Here is a 23077-nt window from a genome sequence, read left to right as displayed (position 1 = left end):
GGGAAAACCAGGACACTCAGGATAAAGGATATAAACTAAAAAGAAGAACTGGGTACTGGACTGAAATAACCGCTGAATTCCATGCAGCCCACATCCTGTGTACAGGAGGGTTTTTTAGTTTTTTAGCCACAAGCAGAATCTGAACTCTGATCTAGACTACATAACCCAAAGCATGCTGGGACGCACACACAAGCATAAATACACACAGTCCCTTTCAACGGTATTACTACACTGGGTGGCATTTTCATTTCAAAGGGATCCGACCTCAAAAGCGGGCATATTTTACATTCCAAAGGAGAGCCCGAACACAAAACACACAGATGCGAGTGCAGGTACACACACACACACGCACATGCACACACACACACACCTCAGCTACTGTGAATACCACTCAAGTCGCAAAAGCAAACTCTTTCATGGGTCCCAAGAAACTTTTTTTTCATGTTTAAGCTCCAGAGAACAACATTCCCAGCACAGAGAACAGGCATATTATCAAAGCCAGCCAGTCCAACAAGCAGATCTTCGCATCCTTGTGGAGAAAGTTATCCTCCGGAGAAAACAAACATTTTTATAAGATGAGAACAGAGAAGTCATCGTTACGGTTGGAGGTGGACTTGAGTTGAGTTTGTTGGATTACGTAATCTCTCCATCTGCTTGCTGGGTGGAATAAACTCTTTCCCCCAGTGTTGTTTTACATAACTCATCTTAATTTGCCACGACTGTTAATATTACAAGCGGAGATAAGAAATACTGCCATACTAATGTTTTAGACTTCACTTGGAGCCTGAAATGATTTTCTTTATTGAAACATGCAAGTGAATGTTTACTCTCCTCCTGACTGAGGCAGTGTGTTTTGAGGCTTATTCACCCATTAGTCATGGAGTCCTATAAACTCAGGCAAGAACAACAGAGGAATGGAAGATAGACACAAGAGCCATTTGGCACGGTTTCTTTACTAACTGGACCCGTTTGAGTCAGGATAAGACTGTTACAGTACGTGCATGGACTACATTACTCTCAAAAACTATATAAAATAACTATTAACTTATGGTGGTTTTGCTCTAAACTTTTACGGTAGACCATTATGAATGAATGTGATACAAAGTATTTTGTGTAAATTGTTTTTCATTATCAATAAAATAAACAAGTAATCCAAACTGTTGGCAAAAGACAGTGAGATCATTGTTTTTTTTTATTACTTTTTTTAGGCCATAAACATTGTCAACTGAATATGGGTAAAGTAGGTCTGTGTGAACATATTGCTTCAATGGGAAATGTTTTGCTCTGTTTTCTATAAAGATTTTGCGTAATGTCTTACATGCAAAGCGTGATTCCCACAATGACTCATGGGGCTTCCCATTTGTTTTCCTCCACTAATCAAACTCTTGTGCATCCACAGTATGTTAGAGTTACCAGAGATCTTCATGAATCTTGAGCTACAGTGTGCCTTCACCAGCATTTTAAGCTTTTAAATAGAAAATCTAATTGTTGTGTGGACACTTAAAAAGGATATTTTGGGTTTTTTGAAGTGGGGTTGTGTGAGAAAAAAAAAAAAAAAAAATCATATTCTCACCTCATTGGTCCCACGTTAAGCATGACAAACACCAACACCACCATGAGACACACAGCTCTTCTCTTGGGCGCGGTCACCTTCAGTACTGTGTTCTGCAGGAAAAGTAAGGCATCATGTTGTATTGCAGACTACAAATCACAGATGTGAGTCATGAATAACTCTCACAAGGCTTTGGAATATTCTCAGCTTTTTGTTTTTCTCAGTGCAGGCTGTGTGGACCTATTGGCAGAGCTGCGGCTGCTAGCCTCTCACCTCACTCAGCAGGCCCTCCAGCTGCCTCTTGAGGCTGCCATTCTCACACTTGAGCAGCTCGTTCTCAGACAATGCCAGTTTCAGGCGAGCTTCCAGCGAGAGCAGATAGTCTTTCTTCTTTTTCCGAGACAGGGACGCCGACTCGCGGTTCTTTATCATGCGCTGCTGCCTCTGGTTCAACTTTGACTGAGAAAGAGACAGAAACAGAAACAGACATTTAAAATTAAAGTTATTATTCATGTCAATGATGTTATGTATGTGGATGTATCCACTCCACACCTATCCAAACAGGAAAGAGGGATGGTTATCGTGAGAACTGAGTGAAATGCCTGCCTGAGCCACCTGTTGGGTTTCTCACTAGTGTGACATCATGTTTATCCAGCCGCTCAAGGGCATTTTGTTAAAAATTGCTTTTCATACATATGTGAAATCATTTTCTGTGAAACCACCTAAACAACTGTCTAGGGGGAAAGTAGGAAACTACAGTTACCGCCTTGCGGTTGAATGCCTCCGCCAACCAATCAGGTTTCAGTTTACATCCACATCTGTCCAGACTCAGATATAGTATATATAGCCATGACAGTAATAATGCTTCAAATATAGATATGGTTGAAAAGAAGCTACAAATTCTTAAAACCCGGCAGCACAGAGATCTATTGTCACTGCGTTATGGTGTTAAATAACAGCTGGAAAAACGATTCTGCAGAATAAAAAAGATGCTTTCACTCCATCAGTTTTTTTTGGATCCTATAAGATATTTGTATGAAATCTATTCATATTTAGTAATGGCCAAAATATGTGTTTAATGAAGTCACAGTGACCTTGACATATGCACCATCTAGTGCACGTCTGTCCGTCCTGGGAGGGGATTCCCTCCTGTCGCTCACCCTGAGGTTTCTTCTTTTTTTTCCCCTGCAAAAGGGTTTTTTGAGGAGTTTTTCCCTGGCTGATGTGAAGGTCTAAGGACAGAGGATGTCGTGTAAAAAAAAAAAAAAAAAAAAAAAAAAAAGCTCTTATTCTTTTCTCTTCTTTTCTTCTTTAACATACTTCTTTAGCGATGACAGTTAGCTCTTAAAGTTATGTACTTACTTGATTCCTATGGTCTATGTCTAGTACCATCAGGTTGAATGCACTTATTGTAAGTCGCTTTGGACAAAAGCGTTAATGCTAAATGACATGTAATGTAATGTAATGTACCATGTATAGTCTGTAAAGCCCTTTGAGGCAAATCTGTGATTTGTGATTTTGGGCAAATTAAATAAAATTGACTTGACTTGACCTTTGACATCCAAAATCTAATCAATTCATCTCTGAGTCCAGTGGACATTTGTGCCTAATTTGAAGAAATGCCATCAAGATGTTCCAGAGATGTCATGTTTATGAGAATGGGATGGACGACCTCAAAACATAATGCCTTTGGACACGATTGTCCCCAGTGTAGAGACATAAAATGGATATGGCACCAGAGAGAAACCACCAGTAAAAAGACAAAGCTGATATAAAAGCCGGTGTCCACTTTGTTATTCTCACCGAGGTAAAACACATCAGCTGTTGGTGCTCCAGTTTACTGCGGGGATAGAATAATACATGGACATGTTCAAGATGTGTCGTGAGGTTCACGACAGCTCTGCAACAAATCACGGCTTTAAAATCGCCCCACAGTGCCTTTGAGTGCACACGAACAAGCTTCTGCTTGAAAATATTTACGGTGACATCCTCTAAAAGAGGTTCAGAGGTCGCCTGCGATGCCTCTGTTCTATATGTGAAGAAAAATGTGTTTAGAGAGTGTCTCACGCTTTGAGAAATGGCTTCACATCTGAGACACATAAACACAGACTCACTATATATGTTAAAGGTCTGGATGTAAAAAAAAAAGTTCAGCCATTGGCTGTCTCAACTGCAGTGATTAGCATCTTAAATACTTAATAAAAAGACAATATTGAACATTTTTATCAGAAAATACTTACAACCGCAATTACAAAAAAGTTGGGATGCTTTGTAAAATGTAAATAAAGTGTAATAGTAAGTGTAAGTGTAATAGAGTGTATATACATTTACAAAGAAACTCAAAAGTTTTCCAGTTTTGGTATTAAATATATTTTTACTGTATTAAATTGAATGTAGGTCACAGAGGATTTCCAAATGACCATTCTGTTTTTGTAAAGTTTTTCACAGCATCCCAACTGTTTTGGATTGGTGTTGAATGTAAAAATAAACAAATGAATGAATAAATAAACAAGTAAGAGCAGTTTTACAGCTCGTTTCCAGTAAGAATAACCAATGGGATTAGTTCCCTTCCGCTCATGGTCAGTGAGGTCAGGACCGAAATTTAACCCAAATAGCACACATCTTAACATGACCTATCTCAAATTAACACGACCCATGGCTGTGGTGTTACCCAAACACCTTCATTGACCATCCAGTCCCCAGCTACCTCTCTGCTGCCCTTCTCCAAACACAAACACCCTCCCCGGGGTAAGCCTCTAAGATCCTGGGCCTAATAGCTCCGCTGGTGATTAAGTTATTTGGATCCCTGTATTTGTGTTCTGTCTCCTGAGAAACCCCTCTGTCTCCCAGCCCAGATCTGGGAGCCGTGCCACAAGCCCGAGCCTGGGAACGCTGCAAGTAAGCAGTTACCAGGGAGTGGAGAGCAGGGGGAACTTCACAGCGGCACCAGAATGAGGCTGAGGAGGGAAATGTGGGGCAAAAAATGGCAGAGTGGCATTTCTCAATGAACCTCATTTGAATAGGTGAGAACGCGGACACTGGTTATAACTCAAACTATCAAAGTGTTTGTGGGAATATTGACTATTCCCACAAACACTTTGATAGTTTGAGTTTGAACCAGGAAAGGAAAGGAACCAAGGAAAAAAATAAACCGCCAAGTTGCCCATGAGCAGGGAACTTTCCTCGAATGCTGTTGCTGAAAGGAGGAATACCTGCTCAACAACTCCTCAACGGATGAACGCAGGTGAAGAGAGAGAAAACAAGAGCTGACAGATCGCAGCGTGCCTGACTGTCACACTGCTGTTGAGGGTCGACTCTTTTCATGCAAAAAGGTTTACAAAAGCACGCACATCCACGTGATAAATACTCTCTGCTGGAGAGGTGTCTTTATTTTTTTATTTTTTTATTTAACCTTTATTTAACCAGGGAATATCCCATTGAGATTAAGAACCTCTTTTTCTTTAAGGGAGCCCTGGCCAAGAGGCAGCAAACACAGAATACAGTTACATATTTACATAACATACAGACCTTAAACACATCATGAGAAACAAGTGCATGTTATGGAATTGGCCTCAATAACTCTTAGTTTGGATTTAAAAGTGCTCAAAGTAACAAATTCAGTTAATTTCCATTCTTTCTGTAGCATATTCCATGCATAAGGTGCAGAGTAAACAAATGCCCTTTTACCCAACTCCGTACGAGCATAAGGGACAGAAAGCAACAATTGATCTTGTGAACGAAGAGAATAAGATCCTGCATTTCTCACAGTAATTAAGCTGCAAATGTACGAAGGCAGCAGTCCCAATATTGCCTTATAGATGAAAGTATACCAATGACTAGCCCTTCGAGTGGCTTAGACTGACTCTTTTCATTCAGCACATGAAGGGTTACTCCAGGAGGAAGTGTGTGATGAACCATTAACCTTTCCGAACGGGAGGGGGCTTAGTTTAACAAGTCAGAGTGAAAACCTTTCCTGATTTTTACCGTAGCTCATAAACACCTATAACTGCAGCATGTCTTTCACAGGTGAAATAACTGTCAACCCGTGATGTTGAATTCCTTCTAAGAGATATTTTGTGTTCACTTTTTATGCACTTTATCTCTCCATGTTAAACATTCCCATGGTACTCAGCTGTGCAGTGAGTTAAATGTGTAGCTGCAGAGCAAAAGCAACAGCATGTTATTCCAGTTCACTGCTGTCTTGTGGCTGTTTTTTTTTAATTGAGGTATTTGGGTGACCGTTAGTGGAGAAACTTGTATTTTCTGTGATGTATTGAATCAGAACATTCTCCATTAGATACATTACAGCAGGATCTTGACTGCCTGCGTGTCTTACTTTGTCAATAAAAATTTGTCCAGGGACTGAAAATGCTCAACAGATTTTCAACACATCATGTTGTGAATTGTTTAAATCACTGTGTATTTTATTAGGCGCCTTATTGTTGCACAATAAGCATCCATGATGGATATTTTCCTGTATAAATGTTGAATAATGAGAGAGAAAATGTGCAATGGATTTAATCAAGCTTCCTTGCAGCTATTTTGGAATTTAATCAAGGTGATTATTTTTGTTCTTTTACACAAATGGGCACTTAGATTTGGAAACTTGACCCAGATGCAATAGAAAATAAAAAAAACATAATTGCACCCCCTTTCATTCAGCATCGCAACATGTTTCCTGGGGTTCCCTGCTGTAAAATCCTTCCATCCTACTAATGGGAGGATTTGTTGAGGCCTGCAATTCCAGGCTGGACTGTTTTCCAGTCTAGAACACACACACACACACACACACATACACAGCTAAATCCCCGGCTGTATAGGAGCTCATTACATTACAGTGACCCAATCCCTGATGGCTGTTTACAGCTGTCGCAAATGCTTCGTCCTGCACAACACCTGTCTGAAGCATGTAATCGTTAGCAGCCATGCAACTCCTGGGCTTATATAGGCTAACTATAGCCCAAAATCCATCACAAACACTGACATATGCACACGCACACAAACTGCAGATATGACATGTAGTAACACCCGGCACAAGCATGCCATCTTTAATAGGCGTTTTACACATCCCGGACCACCAAGCCCCCCACTGTGCTGTAGCCAAACCACAGTGAGGTTATAAAGTGAACACAGCTGCCCCGGGTCCGAACACTAGCATGCACATTCACACAGCATGACACGGTTCAAGAGCTGCTCGGTGAGCCACAGAAACAACTCAAAAGTCCATTTTAACAAGACAAATGGAATGAATATATATAATTTGTGATAGCACGGTCTGGTGCGTACTCAGTTCTCATTGGCTGCAGGCTGTCCATTATCCCTGATAATAGACATCTACCAAGTAGTTCCTGTGAAACTTCCTGTTCGCTTTCTAAATCATTGAATTGGCTACAAAGTATCAGCTTATATCTAAAATGAGTAATCATAGCAACAATTTATTGCATTTGTTTATGAGTGTAGTTATTCAGGGCCTCATGCTCCGAACACTACAGGATAACTATTGATAAGGCTGAGATTATAATTACCAAATCTATTCAAATATAAAAAAATGGCCTTATTTTTGTTTGTGAACATGGTATAAGTGAGACAATGCCCTTTGCGGTGTCCGCAATCAGAGAGGAAGCAGTTTTTCCCTGTCATCAATTAATCATAGGAACTAAATTAAACCTTTACTCACTTTAATACACTAAGGGTTTTTTTCTGCTACAGCCTTTCTGTTAGTGAGCAGATAATGCTATGCTGTGTAAGATCGACATTCATCCATTATTGAGCCGTAGACTTTGTCTACAGGGGCCACCATTAATGAAAACTTACATGGTCTTGCTTTAAATCATTGCATTGCTGATATGACAACTGGGTTCTATATTATACTCTTTCCTACTTTTACTAAAATATCTTTAAAAACTTTCACCACTCTCTCTTGAGAAATTAATGGAGGTCTCAGCTCCAAGTCTTATTTTCCCCCTTCACAATTAATGTGTACAGCCCCTCCCCTTTAATCACCTATTATAAACTTTATTGACTTGGTTCGCCTTACAAATGGCCGAGAGGCATATTTGTTTTGGCCATTGAGGTTTGGAAATCCTCGACATTGTTCTCGAGGTCTGGCATGAAAAACACGTCTCCAGACTCGATTATCCCCACGATAATTGGACAAGTTCCTCTCAGGCCCTTTAGGGGTCGGCTATATTTACAGCCAGAGGTCAACTGTTACCATTCACAATAAAACAAACAAAAACTTCAGTTAAAATTAATCATTAAAAAAGCCTGATGGAAAACATTGTTAATGTCAAGATAAATTGAGCAGACCGGTACAACAGAGCATTGTGACATTAGGTTATGACTAACGTCACAATGTTCTAAATAAAACATTTTAAATAAATACATTTTTAACATCCCTGAATAACGCATCAGGGGCCACACAGTGATTACTCCTATAACATGATTAAAGCTGAAAATTGGACCTATTTTCTGAGGCCCGTCCCAGAGTCACCACAGAAATCACTGCAAATGATTTAAAAGACATTCCACAAATGTGGCACATATGGTTCGTCGTAATTAAAAAAGCTACCCTTATGAACAATGATGCATGTTTGCAACTTCACTGCCACGTCAGTTGGAACTAGCCAGAGGACAGGAAGCACTGTCGATGTGGTAGTTTTTCTCCCCACCAAAAAAAAGAACAAGACAAACAGAGGAGAAGATGGGGTGAGAACATGTTTCTCAGTAAAGGGTCAGACGTGAGCGAACCATTGGGAGCTGTTGTGCCGGGGACCAAAGCCTGAAACAACACAGTAGTTGTTGAAAGTAACGGGAACTCTGGCTTTGTGATGGAGGCTGACGAGCAGAAAGAGGCATTTGCAGTTTATTCAAGCAACAAAGAAGCCACTCAGAAACACAGGCCAACAAACTAGCCCCAGGACTGTAAAAGAATATCCCACTCTCATGCTCAGAATAAGACAAGCATGCACAAAAGCTTTTATTCAGAGACCACAGGTTTGTACCATAAACAAAACATACTATAATTGAGTCTTCTTTTTTAACTTTTAAATGTCTGGGGCAGGTCCTGCTGCACTTAATAGCACCATATAAGATTCCTTGAGAGCTCTGTGCTGTCATTACACAGGAATAAATGAAGAGAAATGAGTGCATGAGGGAGAAATACTGGAGATCAGGAAGCTGTGTGTTAACTGTGCATGTTTGTCTTCTGTTCACTGCAGCTGTCCTGACATCACCCCTGAACGCAGCACACGGAAGGATCCACCCTCTGTCATCCACATGGAGAGTAATGACCTTTTACGACAGCATTTACACTGTCTGAACTACAATTACATAACGTACATCTTTCCAATGAAACCCCACAGGTACAAACAAAGCTGCGGCCAATAATGATCATCTGCGGATTGTTTGTGGCTCCATGAAAGCCAGAGAGGCTCATGGGTTATTCTGACGATCATCAACACAAGTATCAAGCAGATGTCTCCTTTCAAAGAGTTACAGCCAAATAAAGTCGCAAAAAAATCCATTTACAACATGGTTGAATTATTCAATTTGATGTAACTGATTTTGTCATAGGTTTTGGCATCATCGGCATCTTCACAAACTGACATGTTCCCTGCAGAGTAATAACTTCTCCAACAATGTGGAAAAACACATCATCATACATTAAAAAGAGGGCATAAACTCAATCCTTCAACACTATATTTTCATTTTTTTTACACAGAAACTAAAGTTAATGGTTTGTGAAATTAAAATAAATACTAAAAATAGGGTAAGATGAGAGAGTTTATGTTGGGTAGGTTCCCAGTCTAGCTGTGAACATGGCAACCGCAACATCATAGTAACATAGTGGGCAAGTGCATGCACGCCCATGTGGCTACTCACAGGCATGCAGCTGCATGCAAGCGCTCGCAGGCAAGTCCTCGCATGTCCACCCACACAAACACAACTCTTGAAGGGGCTGTTTGGTCCCATAAAGAAGCATCTAATGAATTGCTTGGACACATTCTTAGTGAGGCAGGAAATTAATGAGAATGAGCTTCAGGAGAGCTTGTGAGTAAAAATCCCTAAAGATTACTGAGAGAAAAATCTAGATGTTTTTCAAAAGCATGTCAAAGATTCTGTGTTTGACATATTGTTTGTGCAATCAGAAGTCCATTTAGAGTCCTTTAAGGATTCTTCTGCCACTTCGTGTTAATGTTGTTAACAAAAACTATGACATACACTACCGGTCAAAAGTTTTAGAACACCCCAATTTTTCCAGTTTTTTATTGAAATTCAAGCAGTTCAAGTCAAATGAACAGCTTGAAAGGGTACAAAGGTAAGTGGTGAACTGCCAGAGGTAAATAAAAAAAGGTAAGCTTAACCAAAACTGAAAAATAATGTACATTTCAGAATTATACAAGAAGGCCTTTTTCAGGGAACAAGAAATGGGTTAACAACTTAGCTCTATGGAGTCTCAGGCTATTTTGTCCATTTTTGAATTTTTTTCATGTCTTTGTAAGTCATTTTGTGTCTTTTTTAAGTCATTTTGTGTCTTTTGGTGTCTTTTTTTGTCATTTTGTGTCTTTTTTTGGTCATTTTGTGTCTTTTTTTAGTCCTTTAGTCCAACATAAAATGTGATTTTGAATCTTTTTTTTACTTTCAAAACACTATCATGCTCAATAAAGAATTTTAAATGTTGCAAATGTGCATTAATTTCAGAGTACACTGAGACATTAAACTGCATCATTTTCAATTCAATTCTGGAAAAGTTGGTGTGTTCTAAAACTTTTGACCAGTAGGTATGTCAACAATGTTTTTTCCCATGATGGGAAAAAACGATTTTTCCCAAAATGATTTATTTTTTGTCACCTTCACCTGTCACCTGTGCTCCTATGATAAATAAAGTTTGCTGGTTCAACACTGCCATAATGGCCAGGTGGGTGCCACTAACCCATCTATTACTAATGAGCACAGTCAGCAGGACTCTGAGTTACTGCAAAGCCAAATTCGTAGTCATTCAATCAGACGATGATAAGATAAAAATCTTATGCGAATTAAGATTGACTAAAACAACAAAACTATTGTTTTTGGCTGGACTAGAAATGTTTAAAATAATCTGATGACTAAAATGTCAAAGCCAGATAGCCAGAAAAAAAAGATCATTACTGATACTACTTCATGTATGTACCTGGCTTGATTTTCAGTAAACAACCTCCTATTTGTTCAACATGTAACCAGAGAACAGCTGCTGGAGTCCCCTTGGGGCCATGTTGGGTGTAACCAATCAGGGCAAACTGAGTGGCCTGAAAACATCTTGTGCACACTGACTAAATAACATTTTTAAAGTTTGTGCTTGCTTGAAAACCTACACAGAAAGATGTGTAAATGGCAGCACCTATGTGTGCAATCAGCTATAATGAAACTCAATAATTAATCACATAGAAAGTTGGAGGGGGAAATCATTTTTGCAATGCAAATGTTGCAATCTAATGTTTTAATTATTTTGCATGACTGCTTATTGAATGTCGGCTGCTGTGCTAATATGGGTGTGTCTTATCTACACAGGTCTATGTGTGTGTTAATAGTGCAGTTTAACAATGTAACACATACAAGGACTTAAAGGGGAACACACCTAAATTAAGTATCCAATATGGTATTTCATGGGTGAGGAAATTTCAATCAATATTTGTGAAAATGAGCAACTCTCTCTTAAATCAAGAAATCACTGAAATAAGTCTCAAATTTACAAAAAGTATGGAGCTGCTTCATAGACAATAAAGGAGACTGATTTTGTGGACCGACAAAATGTTTGTGTTCCTTTTTTAAAACCAAAATTAGCTTTACATTATTGTAGTGTTCTTAGTATTAAAACAGAAAATGTATCCATAAACTCAGATAATCCCCTGGGTGCTCTCAGTGTCATCAGTACATCTAAATGTATCAGACCATTGCAATAAAATGTATGTATTTTTTTTTTTAAATGGCTCAAATTCTCCTTCAAGTGATGAGAGTGAAGAGTGCAGACAGGACTCACGTCATCATCTGAGGAGGGGGTTCGAAGCGTGACAGAGACCGCTGAAGGAGCAGCGACAGGGACGGGCCTGTCCTGGCTGAACGTTGGCATGGCAACCACATTGGCGGTGACAGTTTGCGGTGTCTGGATCTGAAGCACCTGGCTCGGCTGAGACAGCAATATGGTGGATGGACGTCCTGGGAAAACAACACATACACATTTTCAAATTACAGGTCTTAGCTACACTCACCTGCTATAATCATATTTTTACTGTATGATTACCGATGATTAACGCTCACTGTGATTATGTGTATCTGTCAGTTTGGGGTTTATGTTCTTATCCCACATTTGCCATCCAAAACAAAAACATTCACTCTGATATTCCATACAATCTGTTGTGGAAAGATCCTGCTGCTGCAGATGGTACAGTCCAGCCCTCACCGCTGCTGACCTACATTAACCCCTCGTCTTTAACGGGATTCTCCGTGTTTAAAGTACAGGTGGAGAAGATGTTTACCATCTCGACCTGTGGTCTTAAACTTCCACATTCCAAACTTAGAAGTATGTGAGTTTTATGTGCATGGACACACATAAACCTGCATGTTGGCCCACATTCAAAATGGATTACAGCCTGAAAGGAAGAAACTAAGCGTGATATTGTCCTCGTTCATAAACGTTGTGTTAAAGTAGGAGCCTCCCAGAGTGGAGTCTACCCTTCCCAGTGCTAGGAATCACTCCTCAAACCTTCACCTCTCATACTAAACAACCTGTCAGTGCTAATCGTGGTGAAAACGTTCGCCAGTCTAGCTAATGAATGTGTGTGGTGCCAGCGCTGAGTCTTGCGCCCGAGCTCACCATCTGTAAGAAGAATTCACGAGGATGAAAGTCAAAAGAAATTAAAAACCTTGGGAACACCTGTGAGCCTGTTTGTTTGTTTTTGGAAACACAGTTCAAACTCTATAAAATGTGAACTCATCAGGAAATATCTCTCATTTCTGTCCTCCATCTGTGATGCATAGGGCTCTCTCATCAGCTGCGAATGTCTCGGAGATCTTAAACCAAAGAGACTCGTAACACTGAGCAGGCTTGACTTGACTTCCATCTGGGGTCCTAAACTTGGATGTCTTGGCTTTAGCCAGCTGCCATCTTGGCCATTACCAGGCAGACTGGAGAGCCAAGTTCAAATTCAAGTTGAGAGAGGTCAGATACCCCACCCACTTGGGTCTCTGGCAATGACATAAGTATTTACATTGGCCGAGGTGCTGCTGATGTAACTAGATTGGTAAACCAGGCAGGCTAAACCACAAAACCAAATAATGACTTTAATGCATGAAACACACAAAATCGCACAGCAGCCCATAAATAGTCTTCTGTGGGTTATAAAACAAACTTTCCTGATTGTAAATTGGCTGAAGGGTGTTGATGGCTGATTCTCAGCATTGTTTGCTTTTTTTCCTCAAATGTAGCCCAAATTTGGACTCATTTTGGATATCAAAAGGAACATTTAACATGTTTTTGTCTAATATAATTATTTGACCATCCTGCAGAGAAGCATTAGACAGTAAGAACTGAAGATCATAAACTAAGATTACAGCACCATCTGCTGGCCAAGACTCACAACATTAAATTAGTATCTGAGCAAAAACAACCAAATTTCATCATAAATGACAAGCAGTACTGATATCATGTCATCTCTAATTTGACATGAATTACAAAATACTCTCAGTAAAGGACAGAACAATGCATGCTTATAAATCCAGTGCATTGGTCTGATGCAATACAGTGTAATGTATGTTGCATTGTGATGCAGTGTGAGCTCTGACCTGCAGAGGGCGCCGGTTGGATGCTGATTGGAGCTTGTTTGACCACAGGCAGCACAGTGGTCTGCAGGGGCTGGATGATAATTGTCTTTGCCTGCAGGGGGGCTGCGGCATGAGCCAGGGGCACAGCTGTGATCAGCGGTCTGGGTTGGATGGAAACCTTCGGGCCAATCTGAATCGGCCTCTTGATTGGCTGAGCTTGTCTGGCTGGTATGTGGAAGGGGGCGGGAGGAGTGAGAGAAGAAAACAGGATTTATGCAAATGCAAGGATTTTGTTTTCTAGTCTTTTATAATGAGAGACCACTTCTATCTGTCTTTGTTTTGTTGGTCACATCCCAGAATTCCTGCAAACCGAGAGTGTGGTGTCAAACTTCCCCTGGTTTTTGGACGACGTATACAAATATAGACGACACCTCAATGAGTAGATGTGTGGTGGGAGAAGCTGCCTCACCTCGTGTGGTCTGGCTGGTCCTCTTTGGAGTTTTCTTCGCTGGGGGAGAGTTTACAGAAAAGCCACTGGACTCTGAGCAGACTGAAACTGGAGAGGGCTGCGATTGTGGAGACAGGGCCTCATCCTGGATGTGGAAGAAGAGAGGATTTGTGTCTTTAAGATACTGGACCTCTTAATTTAGGCCTAAGCAGTAAATAAAAATCATGGTAGTAATTCAATAACCAAACAAACATTATCTGAAATACAATAAACTCCTAAAAGGGTTTAATTATTTTGACCTCTGTTGCTCAGCAAACTTAAAAAATACACAGTTTAATGTGAACTATACATCTGATAATGTAAAAGTGCTCCTGTCTCACTCCCTCACATGTACTGGCTATGTCCTTTTAAGTTAAATTTTGGACATCAGTCTTGTAATTTACATCAGAAACCTGTTTTTTGTGCTTGGTCTGTCATTTTTGGCACTGCTCCAGACTTGGACGTGCCGTTAGCTTTTTTCTGTTTTTACTGGCTAGAGGAGCTATCTTAAACTGGCGGATTCTGCCCCTCCTGCTCACTCACAGTAGGTTTGAGACATTATGTCCTGTATGAATCAAGAGAAACATCAGGGAAGTTAGTATAAGTATGAGTTTTACAAAGATTCACAGCTCTAAGCTATGTCCTGATCGCACTAGAACCTTACAATGTCATCCAAACAGGTTATTAATGAACACTTTGTGTCAGAGTATCTTTAGGATCTCATGATGCTTGCTGGCAGTTCTATCAGTCATCATCAAACATCACAAGAAAATAGAGAACACTGTCTGATGAAACATGATTATTATCACATCAGATAAGATATGAATCAAGCGTGTCCTTGTCAATATTCAAAGACTCCAGTCGACAAATGTGTCCTTGGATTCAGTCAGGGTGATACAGTTAGCACACAGCCGTGTGCAGGCTGTGTTGGGGCTAGACAAAGATGTAACCCTTGTCCTTGTTTTGACACACTGTGAAAACATCTGCCTGCTAAATTATGCTAATGTGGCTGAAGTTGTCAGCACCTTCTATATAACGAGGGGGCGGGGCACAGCTCAGGCAGGCAGCAAATTATTAGCTTGACAAGGTGTTTAAGGCTTTTGTTAATAAGTGTCTAAAGTGTGTATGTGTGTATCCAAAAGTAAAGAGCAGCTGCTAATGTTTGGACACCATCTGGATGAAGCCTTAACTTGTTCCAACTGCGCGCCGAGAGGGGCACATATGTAAATACTCACAACCAATAACAATGGTAAAAAATTTGCATTGGAAATACAAGTCAAATGCGAGAAGGACAAAGAGTTGAAGACAGTGACTTACTTGTAAGAAGTATGGGGACAGTGCTTCCACAGAGCCAGGAGAGGGGACAGAGCTCAGAGTGTGGGCAGGTGACAGAGAGTCCACGCTCACCTCACCATCTGGACACACAAGGACAAAAACGTCAGAATAATGTGTCATATATGAATGCTTATTAGCATAGGCCCATTTGATTTACCATCCTTGTGTATTCCCACAGAACAAACTCAACACCCTTCCTATATCCTGTATTAAATTAGCACCCATAAATACACACCTGATTAATAAACTACACATACTGTGTAGGAGCTAAAATGTGTATTTTTGCCTATGTTGTTTATTTTGTGAGGCGTATGTCAATTTCCGGTGATGGGACAGGGGTGTGGTTTCACCTTACTTACCTGCTCAGTTGTATGGCGGGAGGTAGAACAAAGAGGGTGAGTGTAGGCTACGATATTTTTCTATTGACCGTCTCTGGACCATCACTTTGAATGCTCTTTTGCGTCAACCTTTTCTGTTACTTTACCAGTTTAACACATCTAAACTTCATGGATTCTCTGGAAGTATTATTTTGAACGTGTAACAGTGGGGAGCCCACTTAGTCTTAGCAGTTTCTTTAACGGATAGTAGTCGCAATATACTGTCTTTGCAAATCAATCATAAAGCAGCCATGTAAACATTAAATGAACAAATGCATCATAATTCCCCATATTTTTTCAAGAAATACAGGACTACTAGTAGAAATTCTGAAAAGCTGTTAAGCTGATCTGCTTTTTTTAACTTGTGTCCTTGTTCTATTCTGTGTTTTTTTTCTATTGTTGTTTTTATTTATGCCACCTTAGTATCTTATTCTATTGTATTTTATTGTATTTTATTGTACTTGAATACTGGACTGCTGTGACAATTGAATTTCCCTTCGGGGATAAATAAAGTAATCTATCTATCTATCTATCTATCTATCTATCTATCTATCTATCTATCTATCTAATAGTTATCTTCTTATAATGATCTTCAGTATAAAACGTTAATTTTCTCAACAGTGGACCATTAGTGGTTTATCACAAATACATTTTCAAGCAGCAAAATAACAGCAATACACATGAAAATATTCTTTCAAATTGATACAGCATATCACATGGGTCAAATCATATCAATAACACATATATACACATCCGGCTCTCTTTTGGTTCAGTTCAGATTCCCCATATTTCACCCTGAATTGTGACAGCAATGTCTACACAGATGTCTACATGAGTTGCTGTACCTGTGCAGGTGCTGCTTGTGTCGACTTCATTCCATGGCGGTATGTCGATATCAAAGTCCAGGTCTGGACCCTCACTGGCCTGAGGAACCAAACACACACTTTTTTAACAAAAGCAATGTCTGATCAACAGTGTGCATATAATCAGTTGTTTTTTTCTGAGCCATGCATTTTAGCCACGTGTAGAAAACAGCACAGCAGTAAAACTCAGCAGTAAAAATGTCTATTATTGCCTGCAACATGCATGACACCTACACAAAGCATGTGGGGTGCTGCTGTTCCTGCATCACATGTTCTTACATAACGTACTGTGCTACCATGTTAGCTAATGATGCACCTGCGTCTCCAGCGCTGCACCAACAAGCAGCACATAGCTTTCAGTTTCAGTCGACCAATTACATTTGCATGCTGAGAGGAAGTGTTACTCACATAGCCAGCGTACTCCAGAGCCTGAAGCAGCTCATCTGCATCTCCCGGGTTGTACAGCTCATCAAAGAGGCTGATGTCTGTGTAACATCAAGCATACAGCACACATCAACTCAAACTGCTTTCAATTCATTGAACAGTGTAAGTACATACACATAGTACACCATAGATATAGTTCACAAGATCATAGGTGCTCTCACTGCACCCCATAAGGCTTGATTTTAGACATTTACTTCAGGGGGAAATTAATATGCCCAGGACGCAGACTAAAACATGCAGCACAATATTTGTCCTGTGCAGCATTCAGATGCTTAGCAAGCTCTGATCACATGGTCTGATTTCGTCACTTTCTTGAACTTGCACTTGATGTTCTTTATTGATTTCCCCAGTGATGCCTTTTATGTTGTTTTCTATCATTCCTTTGTTTTGTGTCATATAATGTGCCATCTTACATGGTTGTTATTGATGGACTTTCGATATTATTTAATGCTGTTTATTCAAAGCAATTCTGTAAAAAATGTATTTACCCCAGCAGGAAATATATGCAGTTATATGTATTTTGCTTGAAAAAATATTTTGGATGTGAACTGGCCACTAAGAAAAGCCACTCTAAACTATTTAAGTATATGTATAACTGCATAGTGATGCAACTGTAGGCAGTTTATCATTAATGTATTATTAATGTGTAATAGAACAAACTGTGACCATAGGTTTTCCTCCGTTTTATTACTATTTTTATATGGGTATCGCCCGAGGTAAAAAATAAATAAATAACAAAAAACGCTTGGCCAGATGTATCATTTTTTTAAACATAATTTCAAAAATAAAAGTCATCAAAGGGGGGAAATATATAGATTTGTCGCTTCTGTTTCTTTCAAAATAAATGTATTTGACACCATATGACAATTTCAGTGTTGTGTCTGTGTTAGACAAGTGCATAGTAACATACATTATACAGTCTATGATAGTAACATAACGTTGGTTATTATTTACATGAAATCCAGACTCTCCTTACATTAGGTTACATCATTACATCATTAGCCGGCTACATGCTAACTGCATTAGCTGAAGAGGATGTAAACACGAGTACGACATCAACCTCGTGCGTCTGTTTTAAAGCAGCGAGCCTGTCACGAAACGTATTTTGGATGTTGCCTTTATTATTTACACATCTTGCATTAGCTTGTAGCAAGCTAATCTGCCTCTGTTTCTCTGTATGGCTGTCCAGGAAGTGCAGTTAGCCGACACTTACCCCACTCTCCTCCCTGGTCGATAGACATGATGCCTGTCTCACTTTCCATTTCAGGATACTGTGGATGATTTTCGGTGTATAACTCTATGTCGGAGGACATCCTCGTCTGAATTCATTAGTAGATTGTCTCAGATAAACATGTTGCGGTCTAGCGATGGCTCATAGGACTCCTTCATGTTACAGCTGTTGTGGGGAAACTACACGTCAGACTTGACGGTAAATCTACGGGTACAACCGAGGGACCAAAAGTGTAACACGGCGAAACGAGGTAAGATGTGTATATGCTGTCAACTGGTGCTGCATTAAGCAGGCCACAAGGCGGCAGGACAGTTCTTCAGGCTTTGCAGCAGAGAGCTCCATAAAGTTGAAAGGATTTGTAATGAACAGAGTGAGAGAAAAGTTGTTTAAGAATAATTGCTGAATAATGTGTTTCTTGCAGTGGTGGAAAGTAACTAAGTACATTTACTCAAGTACTGTACTTAAGTAAAATTTTGAGGTACTTGTACTTTACTTGAGTATTTCCATTTTATGTAACTTTATACTTCTACTCCACTACATTTAGAGGCAAATGTTAAACTTTTTACTCCACTACATATAGCTGACAGCTTTAGTTACTTTTCAGATCGGGATTTAACATGAAAAACACGATCGGTTTAAAGTTTAAAGTGACATTTTCTAAATTAGACCTCATAAAAGCATATTAAATAGTTAAAATGAGCCCTACCTTGAGAAAATAAAATGCTGCTTATATAAATGCATCAATAATAATTATCAAATCATATATTGAGAATATATTTAACAATCTGAGTGGGGTCATTCTGCAAAACGAGTACTTTTACTTTTGATACTGTAAGTACATTTTGATGCTGATACTTTTGTACTTTTACTGAAGTAAGTTTTGAATGCAGGACTTTTACTTGTAGTGGAGTAATTTCACAGTGTGGTATTGGTACTTTTACTTAAGTAAGGAATCTGAATACTTCTTCCACCACTGGTTTCTTGATAGGACTGTGGTGGTTTTATTTTGAAATTATAATTCTTTAAAATTGCATAATCCCCACATTTTGTAATATTGACAGTTCAGAGTAAGTTCAGAGTATCTTGTTGATCCAAAATCAAAACCAAAAATCAAGAGCATTCAATGTAATGTCAAAGGGCTCCCTACACATTCCTGTGAACTAAAGACTAAGTGAAAATGAGGGACAGCCTTAATTTGGGCCACTACAAATAATTATTGTCAAATTCTGGATAAATATTCAGTTTAATATGATATTGCCTAAAACAGAAAAAAAGCAGATAATCTCTCTATTTCAGAGGCTGAAAAAAATGTTTTACCATTTTGCAGGAAAAGTCACTAAAATGATGAATTGATTATAAAATGAATGTGCATTTATTTTTCTGACAAATTAATCAGGACATCATGTGACTCTCTGTTTTTGTCACCATTGTTGCAGGAACTGTAAGCGTTAATTTCAAGCTATAAATTCACTGTGTACTTTAAGTCAAAGGACATTGAATGCTGTATTGTAAAATTATTGGTTTAAACATTACTGACCCTTACAATAATGTCTCCAGGGGATTTTCAAAGTCTTGAATCAACTGTAAAGGACAATGTTGTGGACCTTCAGACATCCACAGTTACCTGATCCACTCTCCCCCCATCCTTCTCTAGAGACTCCCTGAAGACCTACAGAAACCTAGAGGGTATAAATGGACGATATCTGGATTACAGCTTTGGAGTTCACCAGCTTAAGTTGCTTGTCTTTGCTAGAAGGGTAAGTGTTGCATCAGAAAAAGTTAGCATTAACAACATGCAGTGTAATGTTTATGTAACTGTGTGCTAACTTGTATGTAGCATTAACTAGTCTGTATCTTCGACAGAGGTGCCTACATCATTACTGTCTGAATCAAGCCCCAAACATGAAATTATACTGTTATTATAGGCAGCAGATATCATTAGAGTGCCATGAAAGTTTTATTACAGGAGAATCATGGATAGTGGTGAGGAGTTATGGGGTTTTGTTAGGACCATAGTAAAAGATTTACTGTAATATAATACACTCCACATATGTACAGTTACTCATATTTTGTATTTCACATAAGCAGTGGTGGAAAGTAAGTAAGTACATTTACTCAAGTACTGTACTTAAGTACAATTTCAAGGTACTTGTACTTTACTTGAGTATTTCAATTTCATGTAACTTTTTACTTCTACTTCACTACATTTTTAGCCAAATATTGTACTTTTTACTTCACTACAATGAGCTGACAGCTTTAGTTACTTTACAGGTCTAGATTTAACATAACATATATGATCAATTTAAAGTTTAAAGTGAAGACTTTTTTTAAAATTAAATCGTATAACAGTATATTAAGTTGTTAAATGAGCCCTATCTTTACAAAATTAGGACACTGCTTACATAAATGCATCAATACTAAAAATCGAATAATATATAAAACAGTCTGACTGGGTCCATTCTGCATTATGAGTACTTTTACTTTTGATACTTTAAGTACATTTTGATGCTGATACTTTTGTACTTTTACTTCAGTAAGTTTTGAATGCAGGACTTTTACTTGTAGTGGAGTAATTTCACTGTGTGGTGTTAGTACTTTTATTTAAGTAAAGGACCTGAATACTTTTCCCACCTCTGCACATAAGTAATCTAGCTGCATGTTTTGAAAATTGTGCATCCCTAACATCCAAGGCCATAACAGTGGTGGGAGTTTATGGATGCATGCTTAGGACTTAAACGCCATTGACGTGTGTGAATTGTACTTCAGTGTCACGACAGGGAGTGCAAACATCTGGCTTTGGACCCCTTTAAGCCTAGATATAGCCTGTTTGAGGACAAAGCATGTGTGATACAGAATTTAGGTTATTCATCATAACTGATTACATTTATGTAGAACAATTACAAAGATAGATAAAAGTAAGACAGAAAAAGTGACAAATCACTGAAAAAAAAAATCAAATGATAATATCGTGAAAATTTACATGAAATCAATTATAAAATATGTACTGTGACTCTGGGTCCAGTCTTAAAAAGTAACTCAACATTTTCAAGAAACTAGCATGAGTGGGTGTTAACCATGCAGGGAGAGTCTATTTACAGACACTATAAGAGTTGCATTAAGGGAAGTGTAGGATCCATTTTTTCTCTTGTAAAAGGATATCTACTTTAAATTTGTCTCTTTCTCCTCCAACTTTACTTTATGGAAGTAAAAGGAATAACCTTTAAATTGCATGTTGCAGTCATCAAAACAGACTATAAAAAGATTATCTGGTCTTTGGTGACCCTGACCTGATTGACTGAATCAGAACATGAATTATCTGAATCAGCACATGGAAATGTCAGTGCACCTATAATTTGATCTAGTGCTCATGGAACAAAATGTTTTTCAACTGCTCTAAATGAGTCACACATATGCAGTCGGTCCTGCATGTTGTGTATACACTGTACACACAGAAAATGCACACCTGACACATAACACATTTGCACAAAAGCTGTTAGCCTCCTGTTGAATGCACTCTAAAAACTTGGTTTGCTTGCTTCTTATCCAATCAATCGGTACACAGGTCTCATCTCATCAGATAGGCATGTACTATTTGATATTAACACTCTCTTACAAGATGTACTCTTAGACTTTGTTTGTGACTTCTAAATGTCACGGGAGCCGCAGTACGTGACATTGTGTGCTAAAAAATCAGAGGCTGGGTCTAATCCTTCATGGGCATTTCAGGTCGTCGTGAGATTAACCTGAGGTGGTCCGGCTGATTCCCTGCTGGATTGGTCCTGTGCCATTCTGAAACAACAAGCCCCCAGTCTGTATTAACTTAATACAGCAAGGTAAAGACTAATATGGAGGTCAGCCATCTGCCCGGAGTCTGTGCTTCACCTATAACATTAACCTAATCAACTAATGTAAGCTATCTTAATTTGTAAATCACTGCTGACTCCAGTGTGATGTTTATATGTTCTTTGTTGCTAGTGTGACTTTGTCCAAATCCACGGTCGCCTTGTACCTCAAAGTCAAAGTGTCAAACATTCCTCACAGATCTTAAAAATATAAGCCATCTGTCAGGTTTCATCACGTGTCTGGATGGTGATGATAATGCACCCATGTCAGATTGGAGTGCTGTGGTAATGGCATGGACGGTGTCTGTAGTCTGTGGATAGTTCAGTGCTCATCATATTGATTGTGTGTAAAGCCCCTCAGACCAGACACGGACAGTAGATTAACAGGTTAACCTGATTTGTTGGCAGAACGATTTAAAAAAACATTTGTGTAAAATGGATTAAGGACTTTGGTCCCATTACTACAATACATCTCAGCCTTTGTCTGAAGTATGACATTCATGTTTATGGTTTGCTAAACTATTTTCTAAATATTCGAACATTTGGATGATAATTAACAACAGTTTCTTGTTTCTGTTTGTCTCACCTTGGAATAAAACCGAAGGAGTAATGAAACAGACTTATTATAATCTTAGCATTAATGCAACTTTTTTAAATAAATATCCCAAGAATGATCATGTTATAGTATTTTTGCATGATTTTCAAAGCTTTAAGGTGCCATTTATGTGAAAATGATCAGGGAATAATATTATATAATGTAAAAATGATGACAATTAGGGAGAAGTGCCTATTTTAGATATTCCCAAAACATACAAAATATAAGCAAAACACAATTAAAAAAAGACTATAAGAGTATGATTAGTTTGGATTTGTCTCACCATGGACAATCAATCTTTTATAGCATTATTATTGAAGTTTTTATGCATGTTTATTAAAGCTTTTAGGTGGTATTTACATGAAAACATTTGGCGAACAAAGCTAATGTGATGCATGAGGCGTAAAGCCAGCATATTTTTGGCAGCAGTAATGCTCTTCAGGAGAATACGTCTGTTTATTTTAATGAGGAGGAATCCTAGCAATAAACTCAAAGCATTTTATCATTAAACAGATTTCATTTTAACAAGATTATAATGTGAGGATAAACAAA

At 38.8% G+C, this 23077-nt stretch overlaps 1 protein-coding gene across 1 annotated transcript in view; it reads right to left on the bottom strand.

Annotated features, from left to right (window-relative positions):
• atf6 (activating transcription factor 6) overlaps positions 1 to 18278 on the bottom strand; it is a 39768-nt gene extending 21490 nt beyond the window's left edge. Inside the window, exons 1-9 of the mRNA XM_059341060.1 lie at positions 18071 to 18278; positions 16822 to 16898; positions 16396 to 16474; positions 15156 to 15253; positions 13821 to 13944; positions 13373 to 13576; positions 11571 to 11746; positions 1826 to 2011; positions 1574 to 1665 (exon numbers count right to left, since the gene is read on the bottom strand). Of these exons, the coding sequence (XP_059197043.1) occupies positions 1574 to 1665; positions 1826 to 2011; positions 11571 to 11746; positions 13373 to 13576; positions 13821 to 13944; positions 15156 to 15253; positions 16396 to 16474; positions 16822 to 16898; positions 18071 to 18170 (1136 nt within the window). The 5' untranslated portion in view covers positions 18171 to 18278. The remainder of the gene's footprint in view (positions 1 to 1573; positions 1666 to 1825; positions 2012 to 11570; positions 11747 to 13372; positions 13577 to 13820; positions 13945 to 15155; positions 15254 to 16395; positions 16475 to 16821; positions 16899 to 18070) is intronic.
• Positions 18279 to 23077: the final 4799 nt, after the last annotated feature.

Source organism: Centropristis striata, chromosome 9, assembly GCF_030273125.1.
Source record: "Centropristis striata isolate RG_2023a ecotype Rhode Island chromosome 9, C.striata_1.0, whole genome shotgun sequence".
Classification (NCBI taxonomy): domain Eukaryota; kingdom Metazoa; phylum Chordata; class Actinopteri; order Perciformes; family Serranidae; genus Centropristis; species Centropristis striata.
Note: the sequence above shows the minus strand (reverse complement) of the source record. Positions and strands in the feature narration are given on the sequence as shown.